The following is a 21,271-nucleotide window of genomic DNA, read 5'->3' as shown; positions in this document are numbered from 1 at the left end:
TCTGTGTTACTGGACTTCTGCCTGCCTTGTCGGACTGCATTTGGACTAATCCTTGTATTGTTGAAACTTTGCCTGCTTTATCGGAATGCTTGCAGTCCAATCTTTGTTTTGTGTGAGTAAAGTCTGAATTGGCAGCTAGCCACTGGGTTGCTGCCAGCTTTATCTTCAAAGATTTTGTCGTGTGGCTTATTAACTCCGGGCCGTCTGTGGGGGTGCGTGTGTGGGACGGGGACAGAACAGCACTAATGTGTGTTACAGAAAAATGTATATATATATTTTTTAAAGAAAGAGATATATCTAATGATGAATAAGCCCCACTCCACCCCCAACAAAAACTGCTCAGACATGAACAGAAGAGGGATTGATAGCACAAAAATGGAGCTACAGCACTTTTTATATCTGTATGAAGCTTTAGGGAAAAAAGGGGGATTTCAGTTCAAAGGACTCTGTTTTTATCTGCTCCACGTGGGAGCATTTAGGTTAGCAGTAGGGCAGCAGTGGGTTTCACATTTTGTTGCTACTGGTTCGCCTCACACGCGCACACTCGCTTTGTTCATGCACTTTCCGCGCAGTCGCCCAGCCTCAAAACCGTGCCTAAATAGGATGGCATAGAGCCGGGACGGGTGGGCAGACCCATCCGCAATCTCCGCTACCAGTTCGTCTGAATTGGTACGAACCGGCTGAATACCACCTCTGCAGCAGGGTTGCTCACCTTGATGTAGTCTTCTGAGGAATACAGGTACTTGTCAATCTGGGTGAGGCCCCCATCCACATCCCACAAGAGGATCATCCCCAACGAGGCTGCCGCACTCAGCATCCCTGCAGAATAAACAGAGTCATGAGAATACCAGAATACATATGCAAACTATGGCCATTTCTATTGATTTCTGTTTTACTCCCTGCCAGCGTTAATCAATTCTGGGTAATGAACAACTTGGGAAATCGTGCATCCATCCACCCCCAGCTATTCACAATATGTTGTGATTCCTGGGGCTGTCCTAATTCGCATATGGATGTGGGGTGGCGGGTGGAGGAGGTGTATGAAGATATATGTGGAGAGTGATTGCTCATCCCTGCATTCGTTCCAAATAGCTAATTGTTTAAGCTCACTTCAAGGCATGGAAGAGAAGGTAAAATGCCTGAAACAATGGATGACTGGGAAAGGAAGCCTACAGCCCCCTTCATAAAAGAGCAACTGCCATTGTAAATATTAGGATAAGACTGGAGGATCTGGGCTGCAAAAATCCAGGCGGCCACAAGAGGCAGCAAACAGATACAAGCAGCTCTTTGTTGTCATCTAGGGACTGATCTGCCTTCTGCAGTCCAAAGCTGGAACTCTAAATTAAACTTCCTATTATACCTATTTTAAGTTTGGCCTGTGTAAAAGTAAATCCACTGCCTGCATAGCATGGTGCAGCATTCTGTCATATTCAACTCTTAGCTGGGGGTTCTTAGTGCTTTCTGATCTTAGTGGGGGTTTTGCAGCAGTTTCATTATCCAACTAGGTAACATCATCAGTGCTAGAAGGGAGTAGGGTTTGCTCTTATTTTTCTATATGCTAATGGCTTGCCCTACAGTGTTGGTGGAAGTGTTGGTAGGAGCCACTAGTGAGTGAATGAGTGTGGGGGGGGGGGAGGGAGAGAGAGAAGGAATGAGAATAAGAGCAAATCCCATTTTCTTCTAGTATTGATGATGTTATCTACTTTGATAATGAAATGTCTGCCAAAAACCCACCGAGCTGAAAGCACCAAGGACCCCATAGTTCAAACCCGAGCTACAAATATTCTATCAGTATCAACTGTTAGCATTCTACCAATTATACCAATAAAATAAAAGGCAATCTGAATCCAAATTTCGAGTCCATCCAGACTCACGATAGCTTTAAGAACACATCCATGCAATTTTTTGGGCAGCACTACACAAATGACCTTCAATTTCTTCTGGCAGAATCATGCCATCCCAGTTCTGGGGTTTCCTGGTGATTTACCATCCTGGTACTAATTAGACCTGACTGACCCTCTTGACTTCTGAGTTCAGGCAAAATCAACTCGTTCTGCCACTTGCTGAGTGACACCAGTGAGTTTCCAGGTGTTGTGGCTCCGTTGCCTGAGCCTGGGCTATCGACAGATGCAGACTCTGAGAGTGAGGGAGAGGAGTTGACAAGGCCTCCCTCTCCAGGACCCTCCTCTCTGGCAATGCCTCCGGAGGACACCGAAGGCCAAGAGATAGGCCCAGAGCCAAGCACGTCCCCGCAGCCACAGGTGGACAGCGACGAAGGAGATAAGTGCTGGCTGGATCCTTGACAGTGGCGCAGGGAGAAGCGTGCGCAGCAGAGGGGAAGGCGTGCCAGAGATTAGCTGAGTCACTGGACCACACCCCACAGGGTATAAATGTGTTACTGGACTTCTGCCTGCCTTGTTGGACTGCATTTGGACTAATCCTTGTATTGCTGAAACTTTGCCTGCTTTATCGGAATGCTTGCAGTCTAATCTTTGTTTTGTGTGAGTAAAGTCTGAATTGGCAGCTAGCCACTGGGTTGCTGCCAGCTTTATCTTCAAAGACTTTGTCGTGTGGCTTATTAACTCCGGGCCGTCTGTGGGGGTGCGTGTGTGGGACGGGGACAGAACACCAGGATCTTAGAAAACAGATCACGGAAGCAGAGTTCTAAATTCTACCCAATAATGAATCCATTGCCAGACAGCATCTCTTGTGAGTGCAAAATTTCCCACTCTGGAGCAAAATGTCTCCACCTTCTCCCTTCTCCCCATCCCCCACCCCCACCCAACCCAGTTCTTGGGGTTTTGTCTTCCCTCACCGTGGTCCTTGTTTTTGTAGAGCCACTTGTTGCCATCATCCGTCAGCAGCTTGTCCTGGCCAAAAGCAGCATTCACAAAACCGTTCACAAAGGAGGAAGCCAGATTCATGCGAGCCGAATCCACTTGAGAACCGCTACCGCCAAACCCTGAGGAAGCAGAGAACGCAAGAATGAATGGGTTGCTCCTGCCTCAGATCAGAACTATGAAACATCTGAGCCTGAGTGGCGTAGGAGGCTAATGCCTCCTAAGGCAGCATTTAATATCCAGCTGCCTGCAATTACTGCGAGTTCAATTCTCCCCAGGCTCAAGGTTGACTCAGCCTTCCATCCTTTCTAAGGTAGGTGAAATGAGGACCCAGTTGTGGGGGCAGTAAGCTGACTTTGTATAAATATACATAAGTATGAAGGCTATTGCTTAACGCATTGTAAGCCGGCCTGAGTCTCCGGAGAAGGGCGGCATATAAATCAAATTTTAAAACAAACAAACAAAAAAAAACACATCTGTGCGGTGCCAGAAAGATTGTTTTTAAGAAGCTGCAGCCTAGCCAACCCGCTGGCCATCAAAGCAACTACAATGTCACTAGCTGCCCGTTGAATAGTCAAAGTTGCCTGGATTTTGTAATTCGCAAACCATGGGCAAACGGAAGGCTGGGTGTGGGGGAGCAGGGGGGTTGATTTAGAGCAAGGGTGTCAAACTCAAGGCCGGGGGGCCGGATGCAGCCCGTGGGGTACTTAGATGTGGCCTTGGAAACAGTGAAAGACCGGCCTGTGGTGCTTCTGCCAACAAAAACAGGCTCCCGAGCTCCGTTTTCGGCTGCCACAGCCTCCTGAAACCCTCTGCCAGCGAAAATGGAGCTCGGGAGGGCCGCGCACTGACATAGTGATAATTTTTGTATATCTCGTTTTTTCTACGTGTTTCACTTTTCTTCTTTATACTGTAACTGCTATTCTAATAGCAAATCCTTCATAAAAATTGATATAATTTTGGCCACTACTGTATATAGTTAGAACTGCCCCTCTCCATACTCAAATTAAATCCAAATGGTGTGAATCAGACTGATGACAAGAGTTGCAACCAACCAAGATATTCCATCAATTTTCTAGTGAACCCAGAGTCAGCAAGGACCTCACTGTTTTAAAGCCCAGCACTTACGGTTATTTTCTAGATGTGTTTTGTAAATGTCATCTGGCACCTTGGGCTCCATGATGTCCAGCTGGAGGCAAAAGAAAGAGTTATCTTTGATGTCTTTAATGTATAAAACAAGTCTTCACCTGATTATTAAATTAATCCACTATCCATGTTTAAAATATATAATGGAATCACAGAATGACCAAACTAGGTGTGATTCACAACACTTTTAAGTTACCAAAAAAAAAACAAAACCCTAAAATCAAGGTTAATGCTATTCAAATATAATATATTAAACAAATTCACTTGCAGAATAAACATACAGTGGTAAAGTAATAACTAAGCTCATTTAGATAGGGTCCCCCCTGAAAATTAATCTAATTTATCACCCATGTCCCACTGTCACCCCAAATCAAAGCTTTGATTTTCCATGATGTAAACATCCCACATTCAGTCACTTTGAGGAAAACACAACTTTCTTAGAGCTGCCTGTATCTTCCCAGGAGATCACAGCACATCATTTTAAAACCACAGTTTGCGAGAAGTAAGTTGGCTTACTTTATAATTTTTCTGTTACTCAATTCTCAAGTAATTGCCCTCCACTTTTCAACCAATGCAATTAGGGAAAATTTGTGGAAAAATGAGTTTTAAGGGGCTATCAGTAGCATAAGAATCTCAAGTTCCCTGCAGTGCTGGATGAATGCCCAAATCAAAGGAAAGGTTTACTGAAAACCAGAAAAAAACGGTCTTTTTCTTTTTTTACTCTTGCTGAACACAGATGCCCTGCTGAGCATTTCTGTTCATTAGAAATGCAAAACATGTTGACTTTGAAATGTTATGATTTTGAAAGAACTCTTTCAAAGTTAAACCAGGTTGTTCTGACCTTGCTGGAAATATTTTGAGCTGAACTTCGCTGTTTTACATTCAGAGTGCTTCTGGTATCTCGGTAACGTTGCCAGAACATTCCAGGTGAGCTCAGAACAGCTCTTCCAAGGAACTGTTTTGAATTCAAAATGTTTTGCAGCCTGCTTGCAAAGAGTGGTCACAAAAAGGGTTAGAATCAAATAACCGATCACCCCACACAAGTATACGGAGATGAAAAAAGACTCCATGACTGCAAATCCTGTTTTATCTGTAACTGAAATTTAGAAATGGGGACAGGTATTGGAAATCTCAAGATGCCATTTTTTACACTAAATTGTCCAGCTAGCATTTAATGTCAAATAAGCAGCCTTGACTGTTAGAAGAGGTGAGAGCAGAGAAATGGTACGTAAGTAGACCAGCACTAATTTCAAATATTTAAACACACGCTCAGCATTCCTAAGAAAACAATGCAGCACCAGTGTTTAATTCCAACTGCAGTGTAGCCACAAATTTCTTCAGCCCAAGACATTTTCCATTTCAAAAGTTTTTATTATATATTTAGTTTCTGAGCACTTGGTTCCAAAAACTAGATGACAACACAACCAACTTTATTATATCTCACAGTTTAAATGCTAAATGTCTTAGCTGGCTTACAATGAAATATACAGAATATATTTAGAACTGCAGTCTTTAAGCTTCATTCTACCCAGATAACTTCAATGCAACATATTTAGCTGAGCGGTTTGTATCATGTACAAGTTTTAACCTCTATACTCCTTTTTACGATTTGCTAAATCTTTCCAGATTCTAATTACATTTGCATGCCATTGCGTCATTCAATATCCTGATTGTTGAAAACAAGATAGATTCTAGTAACATATTCAGGTTAAAACCAAAACATGAAAAGAACCCACAGCAAAATTGATACGTTGAAAAACCTTCCATGCCTGAGAACTGATTAAAATTCATCCTTGCATCAAATGAAAAACAGTGAAAACATCCACGCAAATGTTCAGTCTGGCTTAAATTTGAGGAAGTAATACAGTCAGTCCTTGTTTAGCAACTACAGTTGGGACAGCACACCTTGGTTGTTAAGCAAAGCGGCTGCTAAGTGAAAGAGCAACTGTGCTTGTGATCGTATTTCAGCTTTTCTTTGCATTACAGACCTGCAAAGATCGTAAATGTGAGGACTTGGGTCATAAAAGTACTCTCTAACCACCATTTTAACTGTGAACGGTTGCTAAACGAAACAGTCACTAAGCAAGGCCAACCTGTGTTATTCCTTAACATTTGATCTTCGTTTCAAAAACATAATGACCATTGTGAAAAAAATATATATATCAGGAAATAAACAGAGAGTATCGGCAGGCTGCATTCTCAGCTCGTTTGCCACAGTAGATGGTATTAAGATGCAAAATAATGCTATAGGATGGGGATAAGGAGGCATTTCTTAAAATTAAGCCAGATTGCTTGAAAAGCTTTCCCAGGAGTCTATATCCCACTTGTCATTCTGACTGAACATTTATCCCTTGCCTTGTTCTAAATCAGGGGTGTCAAACTGGCATTGTCACAGAGTAGTCACATGATGTATCCCAACTTTTTTCCACTTCGCTAAACCGGGCATGGGCATGGCCAGCGGGTGACGCATCCAGCCCATGGGCCATGAGTTTGACACCCCTGTTGTAAACGGACCTTCCGCAAGTCATTTCCACACACTGCTCCTTTTTCAAGATTCAAAATCCTACTAGGGAAAAAAACAACCACTTTGTGATAGCGCGAGAGAACTTACTTCCCTGGCCAAGGCCAGAAAATTACTGTTGAGCTGGACGTTGGACATGATCTCTGTAAGATCCTCGTATTCTTCGACATCCTCACTTAGCTCCAGAAAGACACCGTGGCGGCCCAGCATGAAGGCCATTTGCTTCTGAACCACTCTGCACAAAAAAAAAAAAAAACAATTAGCTAGAGTGGACTGTAAGATGATGAAGTCAAACTGTCGTGTATTAAATCTCAGCAATATCCTGTTGGTGGCCTTCATTTTTTTTTATTTTTTTTTTGGTTAAGAGCCTGTGCTTTGCAGGAGTAACAGCATCCCCCAGAGGGATGGATGGGGCTCAGTCTTCCAGGGTTTCCAAAATAGCAATAGCACTTGTGTCAGGGCGCTGATTAATCCCATTCTGCCTTTGGGATAATCGCACCTTGATTAAGAGGGGTGGATCGAGACCTTTCCTTGCCAGCATACTTTAAGAAAACAAACCCGAAGATATATCTTCTAAGAAAAACTCATTTATTTGTTATAAAGAAAATAAAACATCTTACTAATCTAATAGTTACATTTTTGATAAAGTTCGTGCCGGCCACCTCTCTGTGGTCGGACTTCTTGGCAGGAGAAGAAAGAAAAGAGTGTGAAGGAATGTAGGTGGAGAGACATGCACAGTTTAGCTTACTGATAAGGATTCTTGGCAAGCTACGGAAAGTCTGATAGTCCAGAAATGAGAGCTCAGCTGGTAAATAAAAAAACGCAGTGACAATTTAAGACTTATATACCACTTTACAGCCCTCTCTAAGCGGTTTACAGAGGCAGCCTCTTGCCCCCAACAATCTGGATCCTCATTTTACCCACCTCGGAAGGATGGAAGGCTGAGTCAATCTTGAACCTGGTGAGATTCGAACTGCCAAATTGCAGGCAGCTGGCAGTCAGCAGAAGTTAGGGTGAGGGTTAAATCCCTTAAAACCTAAAGCCCTCGCAGGGGACGGCTGTATTTTAATGGCTGTTTTTAGTCCAGATTCATGTTTTTAATTAACTTAGCAATGGATTCTGTAAGCAGCCCAGAGCCTGCTAAAGTAGGCAGTCATAATAAATGTCATCAAATAAGTAAGATATCCCATCTCAGGAAGATGATCATGATTATCGATAACGTTGGCAGGTTTCACTGAAAGTTACTGTTCCTCACCCTAGTTTCCAAACATTGAGCATTATCAATTTCAATTAAGCAACATTTTAATTTCCCCTAGAAGTCTGTAATATTGGTCCTGGATGATCAATTTTGGACTATTATTTACAATTCATTGTTTTATTTTGTACATCTATTGCTTCTATTCTGGAATGAAAGCCTGGTACTTAACAGAGGTTCTAAATTGAGTCCTCATAATTCTTTCTGGTCATTGTAGATGGAGTCAAATTATTAATGAGATAACTGGAAATATGTGAAGCTTTGACATAGTCATGTTCAGATTCCTTCTTCGTAGAAGATTGTGTTCCCCGTTAAAAAAGAGAAAAAGTATGAATAGCAGTAGCACTTAAGATTTATATACTGCTTCAGTGTTTTACAGCCCTCTCTAAGCAGTTTACAGAGTCAGCATATTCCCCCCCCATCAATCTGGGTCCTCGATTTACCGACCTTAGTAAACCATGAAAGGCTGAGCCATCCTTCCAAAGTTGGTAAAATGAGGAGCCAGATAATAAACATAACATGTATGGATTACTGCAACATGGGGCTGTCCTTGAAAACCATTTGGAAGCTAAAACTGGTCCAAATGCAGTGGTGTAGACAATATTACTATTATTATGAGTATTTATTGTTTTAATCTTTTATTGGCTTTTGGTGCTTGCAAGCCGCCCGCAGTCACTTCTAGGTGAGATGGGCGTCAAGGAGGGCTAATTTTTTTTTTTTTTTTAAAAAAAACCTGATGTGTCTGCCCATGTATCTTCCTCCTCCTTTTTGAGTTGCACTGGTTGCTAGTTGAATTCTGGCTACAATTCAAGGTGCTGATGATCATCTATAAAGCCCTGCATGGCATAGGGCCTGTTGTCTGAAAGACAGCCAATGAATCAAGCCGAAATGGAAGGCTCCGGGTTGCCGCAAGCAAGCAGTCAGGATCTTAGGCAGCCTGCTGTCTCTATTGCAGCATCCGCCTTTTTGAAACTGCATCTTTCAGGCAATTCTGTAGGGCTCCCATCGTTCCAGAAGTCCTTGAAAACATCTCTGCTGCTCCAGGCCTGGAGGTAAAATGGATGCTGAGTCTTCATTCATTTTTGCTGGTTCAGGACATGTTTAGTGGCTTTAGTCTTCCAACTGCACTTTTTTAAAAAAATATATTTGGAAAGCTTGTAAAAACTCCCAGTCTTTCAACGGTCAAGGTTATAAAATGCGGCAAAATTTACTTCACTGTCCAGCTTGGAGAAAAAGTAATTTTATCTCAGCTGTGGTCGTAAGTCGAGGACTACCTGATTCTCCCCTTCCTGATGCGGCCCCAGAATAACAGAGTTGGGAAGGGACCTTGGAGGTCTTCTAGTACAGGAAACCCCATACCAGGGGCGTCAAACTCAAGGCCTGGGGGGGGGATGCAGCCCACATGGTGCTTAGATCTGGACTGCGGGGCTGCCCTAGAAACAACAAAGGACTGGCCCGCGCGGTGCCTCTGCCAGTGAAAACAGAACTCGACTGCGCAAGAGGCCACTGCAGCTGAAAACGGAGCTTGAGAGCCTATTTTCTCTGGCAAAGCACTCAGGCCTCCATAGGCGTTCCCGACACGAGTGATGTCAAGCTGGTCACACCCATCCTGGCCATGCTCCCCCCCCCGGGCCCCACGAGGTCAAACACAACCCTGATGCAGCCCACAATGAAATCAAGGGTTTGACACCCCTGCCCTATACCATTCCAGACAAATGGTGGTTCAATCTCGTCTTAAAAACATCCAGTGTTGGAGCATTCACAACTTCTGGAGGCAAGTAGTTCCACTGATTAATTGTTCTCGCTGTCAGGAAATTTCTCCTTAGTTCTAGGTTGCTTCTCTCCTTGATTAGTTTCGATCCATTGTTTCTTGTCTTGCCTTCAGGTGCTTTGGCTTGGCTCCCTCTTCTTTGTGGCAGCCCCTCAGATATCACTGCTATCATGTCACCCCTAGTCCTTCTTTTCATTAGTAGCAATAGCACTTGTACTTATATACCACTTCATAGTACTTTACAGCCCTCTCTAAGCTGTTTTACAGAGTCAGCTTATTGCCCCCAACAATCTGGGTCCTCATTTTACTGACATCGGAAGGATGGAAGGCTGAGTCAACCTTGAGCTGGTCAGAATCGAACTGCCAAATTGCTTGCGACCAGCAGTCAACAGAAGTAGGCTGCAGTACTGCAGTCTAACCACTGCTCCACTGTGGCTCTTAAACTAGACATACCCAATTCCTGCAATCGTTCTTCATGTGTTTTATCCTCCAGCCCCCTAATCATCTTTGTAGCTCTTCTCTGCACTCTTTCTAGAGTCTCAGCATCTTTTTTTTTTTTTGAAAATGTTTTTTATTTATTTTAGACATAAAACATATCTTTTTAGAGCAAAAGTTTGATCCGGTATAAAATAAACATAGGTTCCAAATTTCATCCATTACCATCTTAAAGAAGAAAAAAGAAGAAAAAGTAAAAAAAAAAGAAAAAAAGTTCTAAACCCAATTTTCCATTCAAACTAACATTTTGTTCTAACATTTAACATTCTATTAAGTATCACCCTTAATCTTAAATTCCAAATCTAGACAGCTTTTTATAATATTCATTTATCATTTTAACAATCAGTATTTCATATATTTCCCTTACTTCAAAGACCCAAATTCAATCAGTATTTCTTCAAAATTGCATCTAAAAACCAACACAAAGTATTTTATTCCTCTCTTACAAACATTTCAAAATCAATTCACTTTAAAATTAACTTCTACGATATCTCCTTCACTCCTCCTAGGTTTATTTTTAACTAGATTACAGCTTGAATAGCTGATTTCCAGGGATGCTTCCCTCCACTCCTAACCTTGTTTAATAACTGGATCATAGTTTGGTTTTAACTGCTCTCCAACATTTTCTCCTCCACTCCTCCTAGGTTTATTTTTAGCTGGATAATGGCTTAATCAGCTGTTTTCCAGGGATGCTTACCTCCACTCCTTACCTTATATTTAACTGGTTCAGTTTGGCTCTAACTGCTTCCCAGCATTGTCTCCCCTACTCCAGCATCTTTTTTTTATACATGTGAATCAAAAGGTGTGTCAACCCTCAAGTTGGCTGAACTGTGGCTTGTCTTTGGACAAGGCTCTAGACTTAACGATTCTCAGTTCACCTAACCCTGAATCCTGTGGATCTGTCCCCAGCACCCCGATTCTAAGGAGCGCTACTTACACATCTTTGCAGGAAATGAAGATGTTTTCTGCCAGTTCCATGTCATTCAGCATGAGGGCCAAACGCAGGGCTTCAGGGTAGCGATTGAACTTGCGGAAGATGCTAAGGGCACAACGAAGCAGGGCAGAATTCTCTGGCTCGGGAACATAGCTCACACAGCTTGAAAAATAAGAAAGGGAGAGGCAGAAAATGAAGTTTGGTTAGCCGTTAGCCAACTGTTCCATTTTTCACAAATGTTACACAGTCCTTTGGGGTAGCTCCCCAAACCTTAGCGTGGCCATCAGTCCCTGCTGTCAAATTAAAGTTTTCAATATGCGATGGGGAAAATCAAACTCGTGAAAAATATCCTGTAGATGGGCTGGAAGAGAAAAAAATAATCACCATGTGCATATGCATACGGGAGCCACAATTTTGTCATGACCATCATGGAAGAGTTAAAAGCAGACAGAAATCCTACTGAACAGCAAATATAGAAGTTATCTAAATTGGGAATTGGTTCCTTTAAGGCGGGGAGTGGGGAAAGCATTTTGTAAAATGATGAGCTGGTTAATAAATTTTAGAATTATAGCTGGTTATACCTTTCTTATCAGATTCAGGTGAATTTCAGCACAAAAGACACTTTTTTTTTTTGCATGTGTAAATGAATGCAAGCCTGTCACAATCAATCAGAATTTGGACTCTGAATACCCTAGATCAGGGATTCCCAATCTTGGCAACTTTAAGACGCGTGGACTTCAACTCCCAGAATTCCCCAGCCAGCATGGCTGGCTGGATAATTCTGGGAGTTCAAGTCCACGCGTCTTAAATTTGCCAAGATTTGGAAACACTGCCCTACACTTAAGGTCCTGCATTTCTTTGCAACAATTCTTTGTCATATTGGACTGCCTCAGTAGAATGACAGTTTCTTATTCTATTATTTCTGAGTGCTATTCTGAATTCCACACTTAAAGAAGAAATTTGGTTCAAAAGCTAAGAGAGAAAAAGGTCCATTTGGATTTTAGAAGAATAAGATAAGAGGGAACTAGAAACATTATAGTTTTCAGCAGGTGGAGGGGTGGATAGCACTCTTCATGAATCTGAAAAGATAGCAGACAGAAGAAGATTAAGATCTGTTCTGCATTGTTTCAGAGTCCAGAAAAAGAATAAAGGATATGAGTGACGGGAATGAAATTTCCAATTAAGCTGGGGGGGGGGGGACTTTGGTAATTGAACCGTAGAACTAATTATGGAGAGAAATTTGGTTTGGATAGCCACTGACCATGAATGTTTTAATCTGTATTTTTGTGTTCATCCAAGGATTGGTATCAATGGCCTAATTCAGCCTTGCCAACTCTTATGAATTGAACTCCACGAATCCAGAAAGTACAGTTCCTTCACCTGGTCAAATAGAGACAAACTTTGGCATAGGCATTGTCGTCAATATATTCCTCCAGCATATCCATCTGCTCAATTTCCATCAGCAAATCACAGGCCTCGTGCTCAGCATTATGGGCCATGTTGTACGGCACAATCTCCTTCACAAGAGTTAGAAGTGTGTCCTTCTGGGTCTTGTCTGCCTCGTCAATTTCCTGCCACTCCTTGGCGACTTCGCCTGCTAGATGCCTGCAGCGGCAACGGAAGAGAAATAGCATGATTTTAAAATAAAACAAAACAAACTCCCCGTACAGTATGTCATTTTTTTTTCTCACTTAACATAAATCTGGGGCTCAGTTGCAGTCGTAAGTGGAGGATTACCTAATTTCTAGATCATCAAACATCTCAGCTTGCTCCTTACCTCACGTACTCATGTCCCCAGGAAGCTAAAGGTTCCTGAGACCCCACCAACCGATATTTCAGACACTCTCGCTCTCCACTCATTGTCATGGCCAGAACGGATATAATGTCTGCGGCAAAACGCTGTAAGAAGAAAAATAAATGTTAAAAGACTGTATTGAACAACATATCTGGCTAAAACTTCTTAAAACAAAAAGATGGCAACATCACTTTGTGTTACTTTACAGCCTGCCTGAATAAATAACAATATTTCAATTCAGATTCTTCAGGGATGGCTACAGATAGTCTTAGATTTACAAACATTCTTTTGTACATTCTGCTAAACAAATAACTCCCTCAACACTGTCAAACTATTCACTAAGTCTGCATTACTATTACTATTAGTCTTCTCATTGTGCCTATCACCCATCTCCTCCCACTTATAACTGTAACTGTGTTGCTTGTACCCTTACGATTTATATTGATAGTTTCCTAGTATGACTTGATTGCTTATTTGTACCCTATGACTATTACTAATTGTATCTTTTTATTCTTGACGAATGTACACTCCTTATGTACACTGAGAGCATATGCACCAAAGATGAATTCCTTATGTGTCCAATCACACTTGGCCAATAAAGAATTCTATTTAGTGACGGTTTGAAGTTACAACAGCACTGAAAAACTGACTTATGACCGGTGTTCAACACTGATGACTGTTGCAGCATCTCCATGGTCACGTCATCAAAATCCAGGGGTTTGGCAACTGGCATGCATTTATGGCCCAGGATCATGTGATCACTATTGGTAATCTTCCCAGCTGGCTTCCAACAAGTAAAATCAATGATGGAAGCCAGATTCGCTTAATGACATGATTGACAACTGCCGTGATTCGCTTAACAACTGTGGGGCACAAAAGGTTGTAAAATGGGACAAAGCTCACTGAGCAATGGAACTTTTGGGCTCAATTATGTTCATAAGTCAAGGACTACCTGTACACAACATTAAGAACGTTCTCTCCTAACATAAAGATGCTATTGGCTTTTTCATGCTAAAAAAACCCTCCATGTCTTCCTGGGCCCCCCTTCTCAAAGGAACGAGCAACACATTCCCTCTCCTTATTACCGTATTTTTTTGGACTATAAGATGCACTGGAGTATAAGATGCACCAAGATTTTGAAGAAGAAAACAAGGGGGAAAAGGTTTTTGCCCTCCCCGGCCCCCAGGAGCACTCTGCAGGCCTCCCAAACCCTCTGTGCGTCCTGTTTTTGGGAAAAATGGGACGCGCAGAAGGCTTGGGAGGCCTGCAGAGTGCTCCTGGGGGCTGGGGAGGGCAAAAACGCGACACGTCGGGGGTTTGGGAGGCCAAAAATGGTTCTATTTGGTGTATAAGACCCACCAACATTTCCACCCTCTTTTGGGGGGTGGGGGGGAGGAAGTGTGTCTTATACTCCGAAAAGTACGGTAATGTCCTCTTATAACCCAACTATAACAGGAAGTTTTTAATTAACATTGGAGGAGCCTTCTTGGGTTCCATCTCATCTGCCACCCATTTTTATTTTCTTCCTAGCAAGGGCAGGGCTTGCTTTTTTCAGCTCAACTTGAGTGTTGATCCATTGATTGTGAAAGCAATGGACCCACCGGCTTGTCAACCAAGCTCGACGGGGGCTTGGGAGAGAGTGACAGTTGGGACTAGTCACCCAACTGACTTTAATTGCCTAAGGTGGGACTCGAACTCAGAGTCTCCCAGGTACTAGCCTGTAGCCAAACTGGCTCTCATTTGCCACCCAGTTAATGTTCTGCTAGTTTGTTTATTTGATTAGAAAATTTATATTGCTGCCTACTCTCACATGGCAACTGAACGCAGCTTGCAGGGATATAAAAGCACAATATAAAAGAAAAAAATAAAAATAACGGAATAGCAACTCCCACCTTCTCACCCCGGCAACGACACACACATTCATACTAGCCATATAATGAGCTCCATCCCACTCTAGGTTCCCCAGGCCTGCTGGCAGAACCACATCTTCAAGGCCTTCTGAAAGAGTGTCAAAGTGGGGACCAGTCTAATCTCTGGAGGGATGATATTCCAGAGTAAGGGAGCCACCATGGAGAAGGCCCTTCTTCTGCGTCCCATCAGATGTACCTCCTTAGGGACGGGACCTGCAACATTCCTCGCCTCTCCACTCTAGTGGGTCGGGTACATGTGACCGGCAAGAGATGTTCCTGTTGTGGCCCGCTGGTGGCCAGCGGAGCTGGCAGCAAAGTTGGACAGTGAGGAGGTTGGGGAGGAACATGGGCCAGTCCTGGAGTCTGGGGAAGGCTCGGAAGAGGGCTCTGCGTCGGAGGCAGAGAGGGGGCCAGGACCATCTGGTAGTTATGTGCTGCCTCCGGAATCTGACACAGCGAGGCAGAAGAACAGTGTGAGCCTGTTCCCAGTGTGTGCATGCGCAGAGCTGCCAGAAGGCAAGAACGATCAAGGGAAAAAGGGTGACTAGGGAGTAAGGCTTGGAGATGATTGGCCCCTCCCATAAGACATAAAAGAGGAGCAAACGGACATAAGCCTTTGCAGGAAGCAATTAGTTCATATAGTTGTGTGGCCTTGCAAAACTAACTGGCAATTAGATCTCTGGCAGCATTTCAATGGATAACATTATCCTGAACGACTATGTCAACTCGAGCAGACATCTGTCGGAATCTCCACAGACTGTTTGTGAATCATTACAGGCTGTGAATGACCATAATTCACAGCCGTCTCAATAAAAGAGGTTTTTTTGGGACTAAGATTGTGATATATGCTTTCTCAGGAAGCCCAGGTCAGAATAGTCCCTCAGATAACCTGGTCCAAAGCAATGAAGGGCTTTAAAGGTGACAACCAGCACCTTGAATTGCACCTGGAAGCAAATCGGCAACCCATGCAGTTCCCGCAGGAGAGGTGATACGTGCGTACACCGAGGTCTGCACAAAACCATTTTGCAGTTCATGGGAAGGTCTACTAGATTGATCCTTGAGGCAAAGAAAAAGGAGCAAAGCAAGTAAATCGGTAGTTAGATTTTTGACAACCAGGGACCCATTTGCTAGCTATTAGAAAGGACAAAAAGAAAAATGGTAAAGTAAGCACCAACACAGCCTCAAATCAATCCGAGCTACGCACCTTGTTTTCCCCCACGGCCATGTTTTCGTAGATCTCTTTCAATTTGCCGTAATGCGGGCGCAGGAACTTCAAGGGCTTGGGGACGGAAGTCATGGAGGTTGTGGAAGAGCGTATCTGCCTGCGAAGTTCCTCCAGGGCAGGGCGATAAAGAGCCGTGTCTTGCTCCTGCAATCCGATCGGTTGTTATTAGGAAGGAAACAAAAATTTACCTGCCAAGCCCTCCCTGCAAAATGGCTGCCTCGGTTAAATATGGCCAGGATGAATCAGCTCAAAACTTTGCTATGGGACCTGCACTAAGAGCATATTTACTAGAAACAGGGATAACTGTTTTGTTAAGAAGAGTCCTGACGGATTAGGCAACTGTCTATCCACCATTTTTGGTCACACAATAACAAAAAAACCTTCCTTTTTATGACCTTATGGTCCCTATTCAGTAGAGTCAAGGGCAATTGGATGGAGCTGAGCGTTTACTGACCAGATGCCCTTCCTGATGCCCGTGCGGTGTTCGCAGCAGATATTTTTTCTTTTGAGCCCTAGGAAAGAAACATCCGCCGCTAATTAGGATTGAACACTCAACCTCCAAAGTGGGGAGGGTCTTGACCACTAGACCACTATGCTGTTCTTGGTCACACAATAATCAGACAAAAATCACCAAGAATCTTTCAAACGTTAGAACAATGCTGAGAGCTTTCTTCCACATTACTCTCTTAACTGTTGAATAGGAAGGTGTCTAAGCTGCTTCTCAGAAGTCCCTTTAATGGAACCCTCCCTTTTACAAATAAAGCATATATGATAATTGTCCCATTTTATTTTCTGCCGCTTTGGAGATAATCTAAGAATGCAGTTATTAAGATTTGAAACAAAAAAAAAAGATGCAAAGGAAGTTTTAGATTTATGACCACTATGAACCAATCGAAACATCTGTTTTACAAAGTAATAAAAGTGGGCCCGGTCAACGTAGGTGCTTCAATTTACAATAGTCATGACTTACAATGAAAATTCTGGGATCTGTGACAGTCACAAGTCAAGGACTATCTGTACTATCTGTTGACAGTTTTACTTAAAATACCATTTTTATAAATAGCAGGTTAGTGTTTTGGATGGATCAACACTGTCAACTAGTGGGAATTAATTTCATTAGGAGAATAGGGTAGAACCCATAACGTGCAAGCTATTCTTATCAGAAAGAATATACAGGTAGTCCTCAATTTACAAAGTTTGTTTAGTGACTGAAGTTGCAATAGCGTTGAAAAGTGACTTTATGACCATGTTTCACGCTTAGAACCAATGCAGCAACCACATAGTCACATGATCAAACTTCAGACGCTTGACTACTGATTCATATTTATGACAGTTGCAGTATCCTGGGGTCATGTGACCACCTTTTGAGACCTTCTCACAAGCAAACCCGATGAAGAAGCCAGATTCACTTAATAACCCTGCTACTAATTTTACAACTGCAGTGATTCATTTAACAACTGTAGGAAGAAAGATCATAAAATGAGGCAGAACTCACTTAATAAACATCTTACTTAGCAACAGAAATGTTGCACTCAACAGAAATTGTGGTCGTAAGGACTACTTGTATTATACATAGGATTGTCACTACAGTATAGTGTGTGGTTTATTGATGTATGAAGCTCCATAGTCCCTGGGCTTGGAAAATAAGTATATTCTGATATCCCACAAGTTCACAGTCAAAAAGAGAACTTACTCCCAAGCGTTCCACAAGCATTTCCAGCTCATCTTGTAGTTGTTTGTCTTCCTCAGACTGTAAAGAATGAAGGAAAAAAAATGTGAAAATCCAGGCCTCTCTGAAAACCTAAATCTTTCAACTATTCCAAACTGTAACTGAACTGATGGATGAATAAGGAATACAAAGCAATTCAACAGCAAGGTGATGATGGCACTGTAATTTACATTTGATTATAAATATATGCAAATGAAAATAGAAACATGAATTTCAAGCGGTGAGAGAAATCTCCATTAAGCCAATTGAGAAAAATAACAATAAGCTACAGGCTTAACATCACAAATGCCAGCATTTCCTTTGAAATTCAGGCAGATCTAGCAAGTAAGCCAAACCAGGAAAGCCCACAGAAGCATCCCAATTGCTCCTTATTGTTGTTCTAGGTATTTAATCTCCCACAAGCCACCATCACATTGGAATGCATCCAGTTTTGGTCACCACAATATAAAAAGCAGTTGAGACTGTACAAAGATTGCAGAGAAGAACAACAAAGATGATTTGGGGGACTGGAGGATAAAACATATGAAGAACGGTTGCAGGAATTGGGTATGTCTAGTTTAATTAAAAGAAGGACTGGGGAGACATGATAGCAGTGTTCCAATATTTGAGGGGCTGCCACAAAAAAGAGGGAGTCAACCTATTCTTCAAAGCACCTGAGGGCAGGACAAGAAGCAATGGGTGGAAACTAATAAAGGAGAGAAGCAATTTAGAACTAAGGAGAAATTTCCTGACAGTTAGAACAATTAACCAGTGGAACAACTTGCCTCCAGAAGTTGCAAATGCTCCAACACTGGAAGTTTTTAAGAAGATGTTGGATAACCATTTGTCTGAAGTGGTGTAGGATTGCCTGCCTAAGCAGAGGGTTGGACTAGAAGACCTCCAAGGTCCCTTCCAACTCTGTTATTCTATTCTATTCTAATCAAGGAGAGAAGCAACTTAGAACTAAGGAGAAATTTCCTGACAGTGAGAACAATTAACCAGTGGAACAACTTGTCACTAGAGGTTGTGGGTGCTTCAACACTGGAGGTTTTTAAGAAGAGACTGGAAAACCATTTGTCTGGAATGGTATAGGATTTTCTGTCTGAGCAGGGGATTGGACTAGAAGACCTACAAGGTCCCTTCCAATGCTGTTATTCTGTTAATCTCAGTAACAGTTTTTTAATGACAAGGCCTCTGTTTAACTCTCCAGGGTGGCAATTCTCGGGAAACCACTGAAGATTTGGAAATGTGCTGGTGACCAAAGAGGGCCTTAGAACTTATAGAATAACTTTGTCACTCTAAATGTACAATAATCAGCATACATTAAAAGGGAAATTTCATTGCATACATCTCTCAAAGGGTCACCACCTCCAATACATCTAAACAAACAAACAAAGAAATTTAGTAATCCTATGGCCATGATGGCAAACCTATGGCACGCGTGCCAGAAGTGGCACGCAGAGCCAGCTCTCCGGGCAGGCCAGCCGTCACCCGTTATTCTTCCGGGTTCTGGTGTGCACATACGCGCTGGTCAGTTGGTCTTCTTGCGCGTGGGAGCATCGGAAACCAGAAAAGCGGCTTTCCTGGCATCTAAGCGCACGCTGGGAAACAGCTTCTGGTTTTCGGCGTGGGCATGCACGCTGGCCAGCTGCTCTTCACACGCATGCGTGGCAGAAACCGGAAGACCAGGTGACCGGTGTGCGTGTGCATGCTGGAAACCAGAAGCTCAGCTTCCCCACGCACACACGCGCCAGGGAACTGCTCTTCCGGTGTTCGGTGCTCCCACGCGCATGCGCGCACACTCCCATTTCAGCACTCAGTGCCAAAAAGTTTCACCAACACTGTCCTATGGCTTTCAAGCTCATTGCCAACACTGGAGGGGTCTCCTTTAAAAGGGACAGGGCAGCTCTTTTGTCATCACCCCCATCCAAATGCTCATTTTGCTGCTCTCCAAGGTTGCCTATTCTGAACATGGGCTGCAGCTTGGTCCACCTGCCCAAACCCTGGATTTTTACCAGCCAGAGGAGGAGGAAGGCTCACCTATCCAGCACAGAGGCAGGCCAGAGCAGGTGTTGCTAAAGATGCAGCCCTGGAAGAACTAACCCTTTCTGGGGGAGGAAAAGGAAAACAGACAGGAAGTCTGCATTACTATTAATCTTCTCATTGTTCCTATCACCCATCTCCTCCCACTTATGACTGTACGACTGTAATCTTGTTGCTGGTATCCTTAAGATTTATATTGACTGTTTCCTAATATGATTTGATTGCTTATCTGTTCCCTATGACTACCATTAAGTGTTGTACCTTATGATTCTTGACAAATGTACCTTTTCTTTTATGTACCTATGCACCAAGACAAATTCCTAGTGTGTCCAATCACACTTGGCCAATAAAGAATTCTATTCTATTCTATAAAATGAGATTGTTTATTTATACCGGTAGTCCTCAATTTACAACAGTTTTGTTTAGTGACTGTTCAAAGTTCTGTCACCGAGTTCTGTCATAAGCCACTGAGAAGTGACTTATGATTTATTTTTCACACTTACAACCGTTGCGTTATCCCCCACCCCCCGCCCATGGTCACCTGGAACAAAATTCAGACCCTTACCAACTGACTCGTATTTATGACAGTTGCCGTGTTGTGGGATCATGTAAGATCCCCCTTTTGCGACCCTCCGACAAGCAGTGTCAATGGAAAAGCCGGATTCGCTTTACAACCCGTGCGACTAACTTAACCAACATGGTGATTCACTTAACGACTGTGGCAAGCAAGGTCGTAACACGGGGCAAAACCCACAACCAACGTTTCACTTGGCAATATAAATCGGGGGGGGGAGGGGGAAATGGTTTTTATGGTCGTAAGTCGAGGACAGCCTGCATTCCGCCTTTTTATTATCTTTATAGCTACCTCAAGGCGGCCAAACAGGCCCAAAGGCTCCTATTTTCACCCTAACAACGACCCCGTGAGGTGGGTCGGGCCGAGTGCGAGGGACCCGGCCCAAAGCCGGCCGCCACTCTGCACATGCTCAGAGGCAGGAGAGTTTCTCTACCAGCCCTGGCCGGCGAGGAAAGACTCCAAACCCAGGCTGCGGATGATGGGCCGGAGAGAAGCGCCGGGTCTAAGGCGCGTTTCCCGGCTCCGGGCCTGGCCGTGACTCAGCGCGGTTTTTTCGGCTCCCTCGCCGGCCTCTCACCAGCTCCTGCTCCTTGTCCGCCGCGGGGGCGTTGGGATCCTTTTTGTCTTTGCTCCAGGGCCCCGCCAGTTTGTCGTCTCCGGAGCCGGGCGTCGAGCCCCCGGCCTTAGACCGCCTTTGACAACTGCCGCCGCCGCCGCCTCCGTCCTCCATCACAAGCCGCTTCCTCTCAGAGGCCGACGGAGGCACTTGCGCATGCGCCGGGAGCCGTCAACGGGGTGGAGCCTTAGCCAGCCAATCGGGAGAGGGAAAGGGGGCGCGAGCGCGTCGAGGGACGTGGGAGGAGCGGGGGAGGAGGGGAGGAGCCAAGCGAGGAGAGGGGGCGAGGCAGAGGCCACGTGCAGATCGCTCCGCCGGAGAGTCAACCTTGGCCGCTTTAAGCCTGGCGGACTTCAACTCCCAGAATTCCTCAGCCAGCAAAGCTTAAAAGTCTTAAAGCAAAGCTGGCTGAGGAATTCTGGGAGCTGAAGTCCACAA

General features: G+C 43.7%; 1 protein-coding gene across 1 annotated transcript in view; it reads right to left on the bottom strand.

The window, feature by feature from the left end:
* PSMD2 (proteasome 26S subunit ubiquitin receptor, non-ATPase 2) overlaps positions 1-21,030 on the bottom strand; it is a 36,730-nt gene extending 15,700 nt beyond the window's left edge. The window contains exons 1-10 of the mRNA XM_087872439.1: positions 20,795-21,030; positions 17,586-17,642; positions 15,872-16,036; positions 12,740-12,861; positions 12,343-12,567; positions 10,966-11,124; positions 6,598-6,742; positions 3,969-4,029; positions 2,816-2,962; positions 713-819 (exon numbers count right to left, since the gene is read on the bottom strand). Coding sequence (XP_087728565.1) covers positions 713-819; positions 2,816-2,962; positions 3,969-4,029; positions 6,598-6,742; positions 10,966-11,124; positions 12,343-12,567; positions 12,740-12,861; positions 15,872-16,036; positions 17,586-17,642; positions 20,795-20,947 — 1,341 coding nt within the window. The 5' untranslated portion in view covers positions 20,948-21,030. The remainder of the gene's footprint in view (positions 1-712; positions 820-2,815; positions 2,963-3,968; positions 4,030-6,597; positions 6,743-10,965; positions 11,125-12,342; positions 12,568-12,739; positions 12,862-15,871; positions 16,037-17,585; positions 17,643-20,794) is intronic.
* Positions 21,031-21,271: the final 241 nt, after the last annotated feature.

This window comes from Pantherophis guttatus, chromosome 6 (genome assembly GCF_059756535.1).
Source record: "Pantherophis guttatus breed Tessera chromosome 6, ASM5975653v1, whole genome shotgun sequence".
Lineage (NCBI taxonomy): Eukaryota > Metazoa > Chordata > Lepidosauria > Squamata > Colubridae > Pantherophis > Pantherophis guttatus.
The sequence above is the reverse complement of the archived record's forward strand: the minus strand, read 5'-3'. Positions and strand labels throughout refer to the sequence as shown.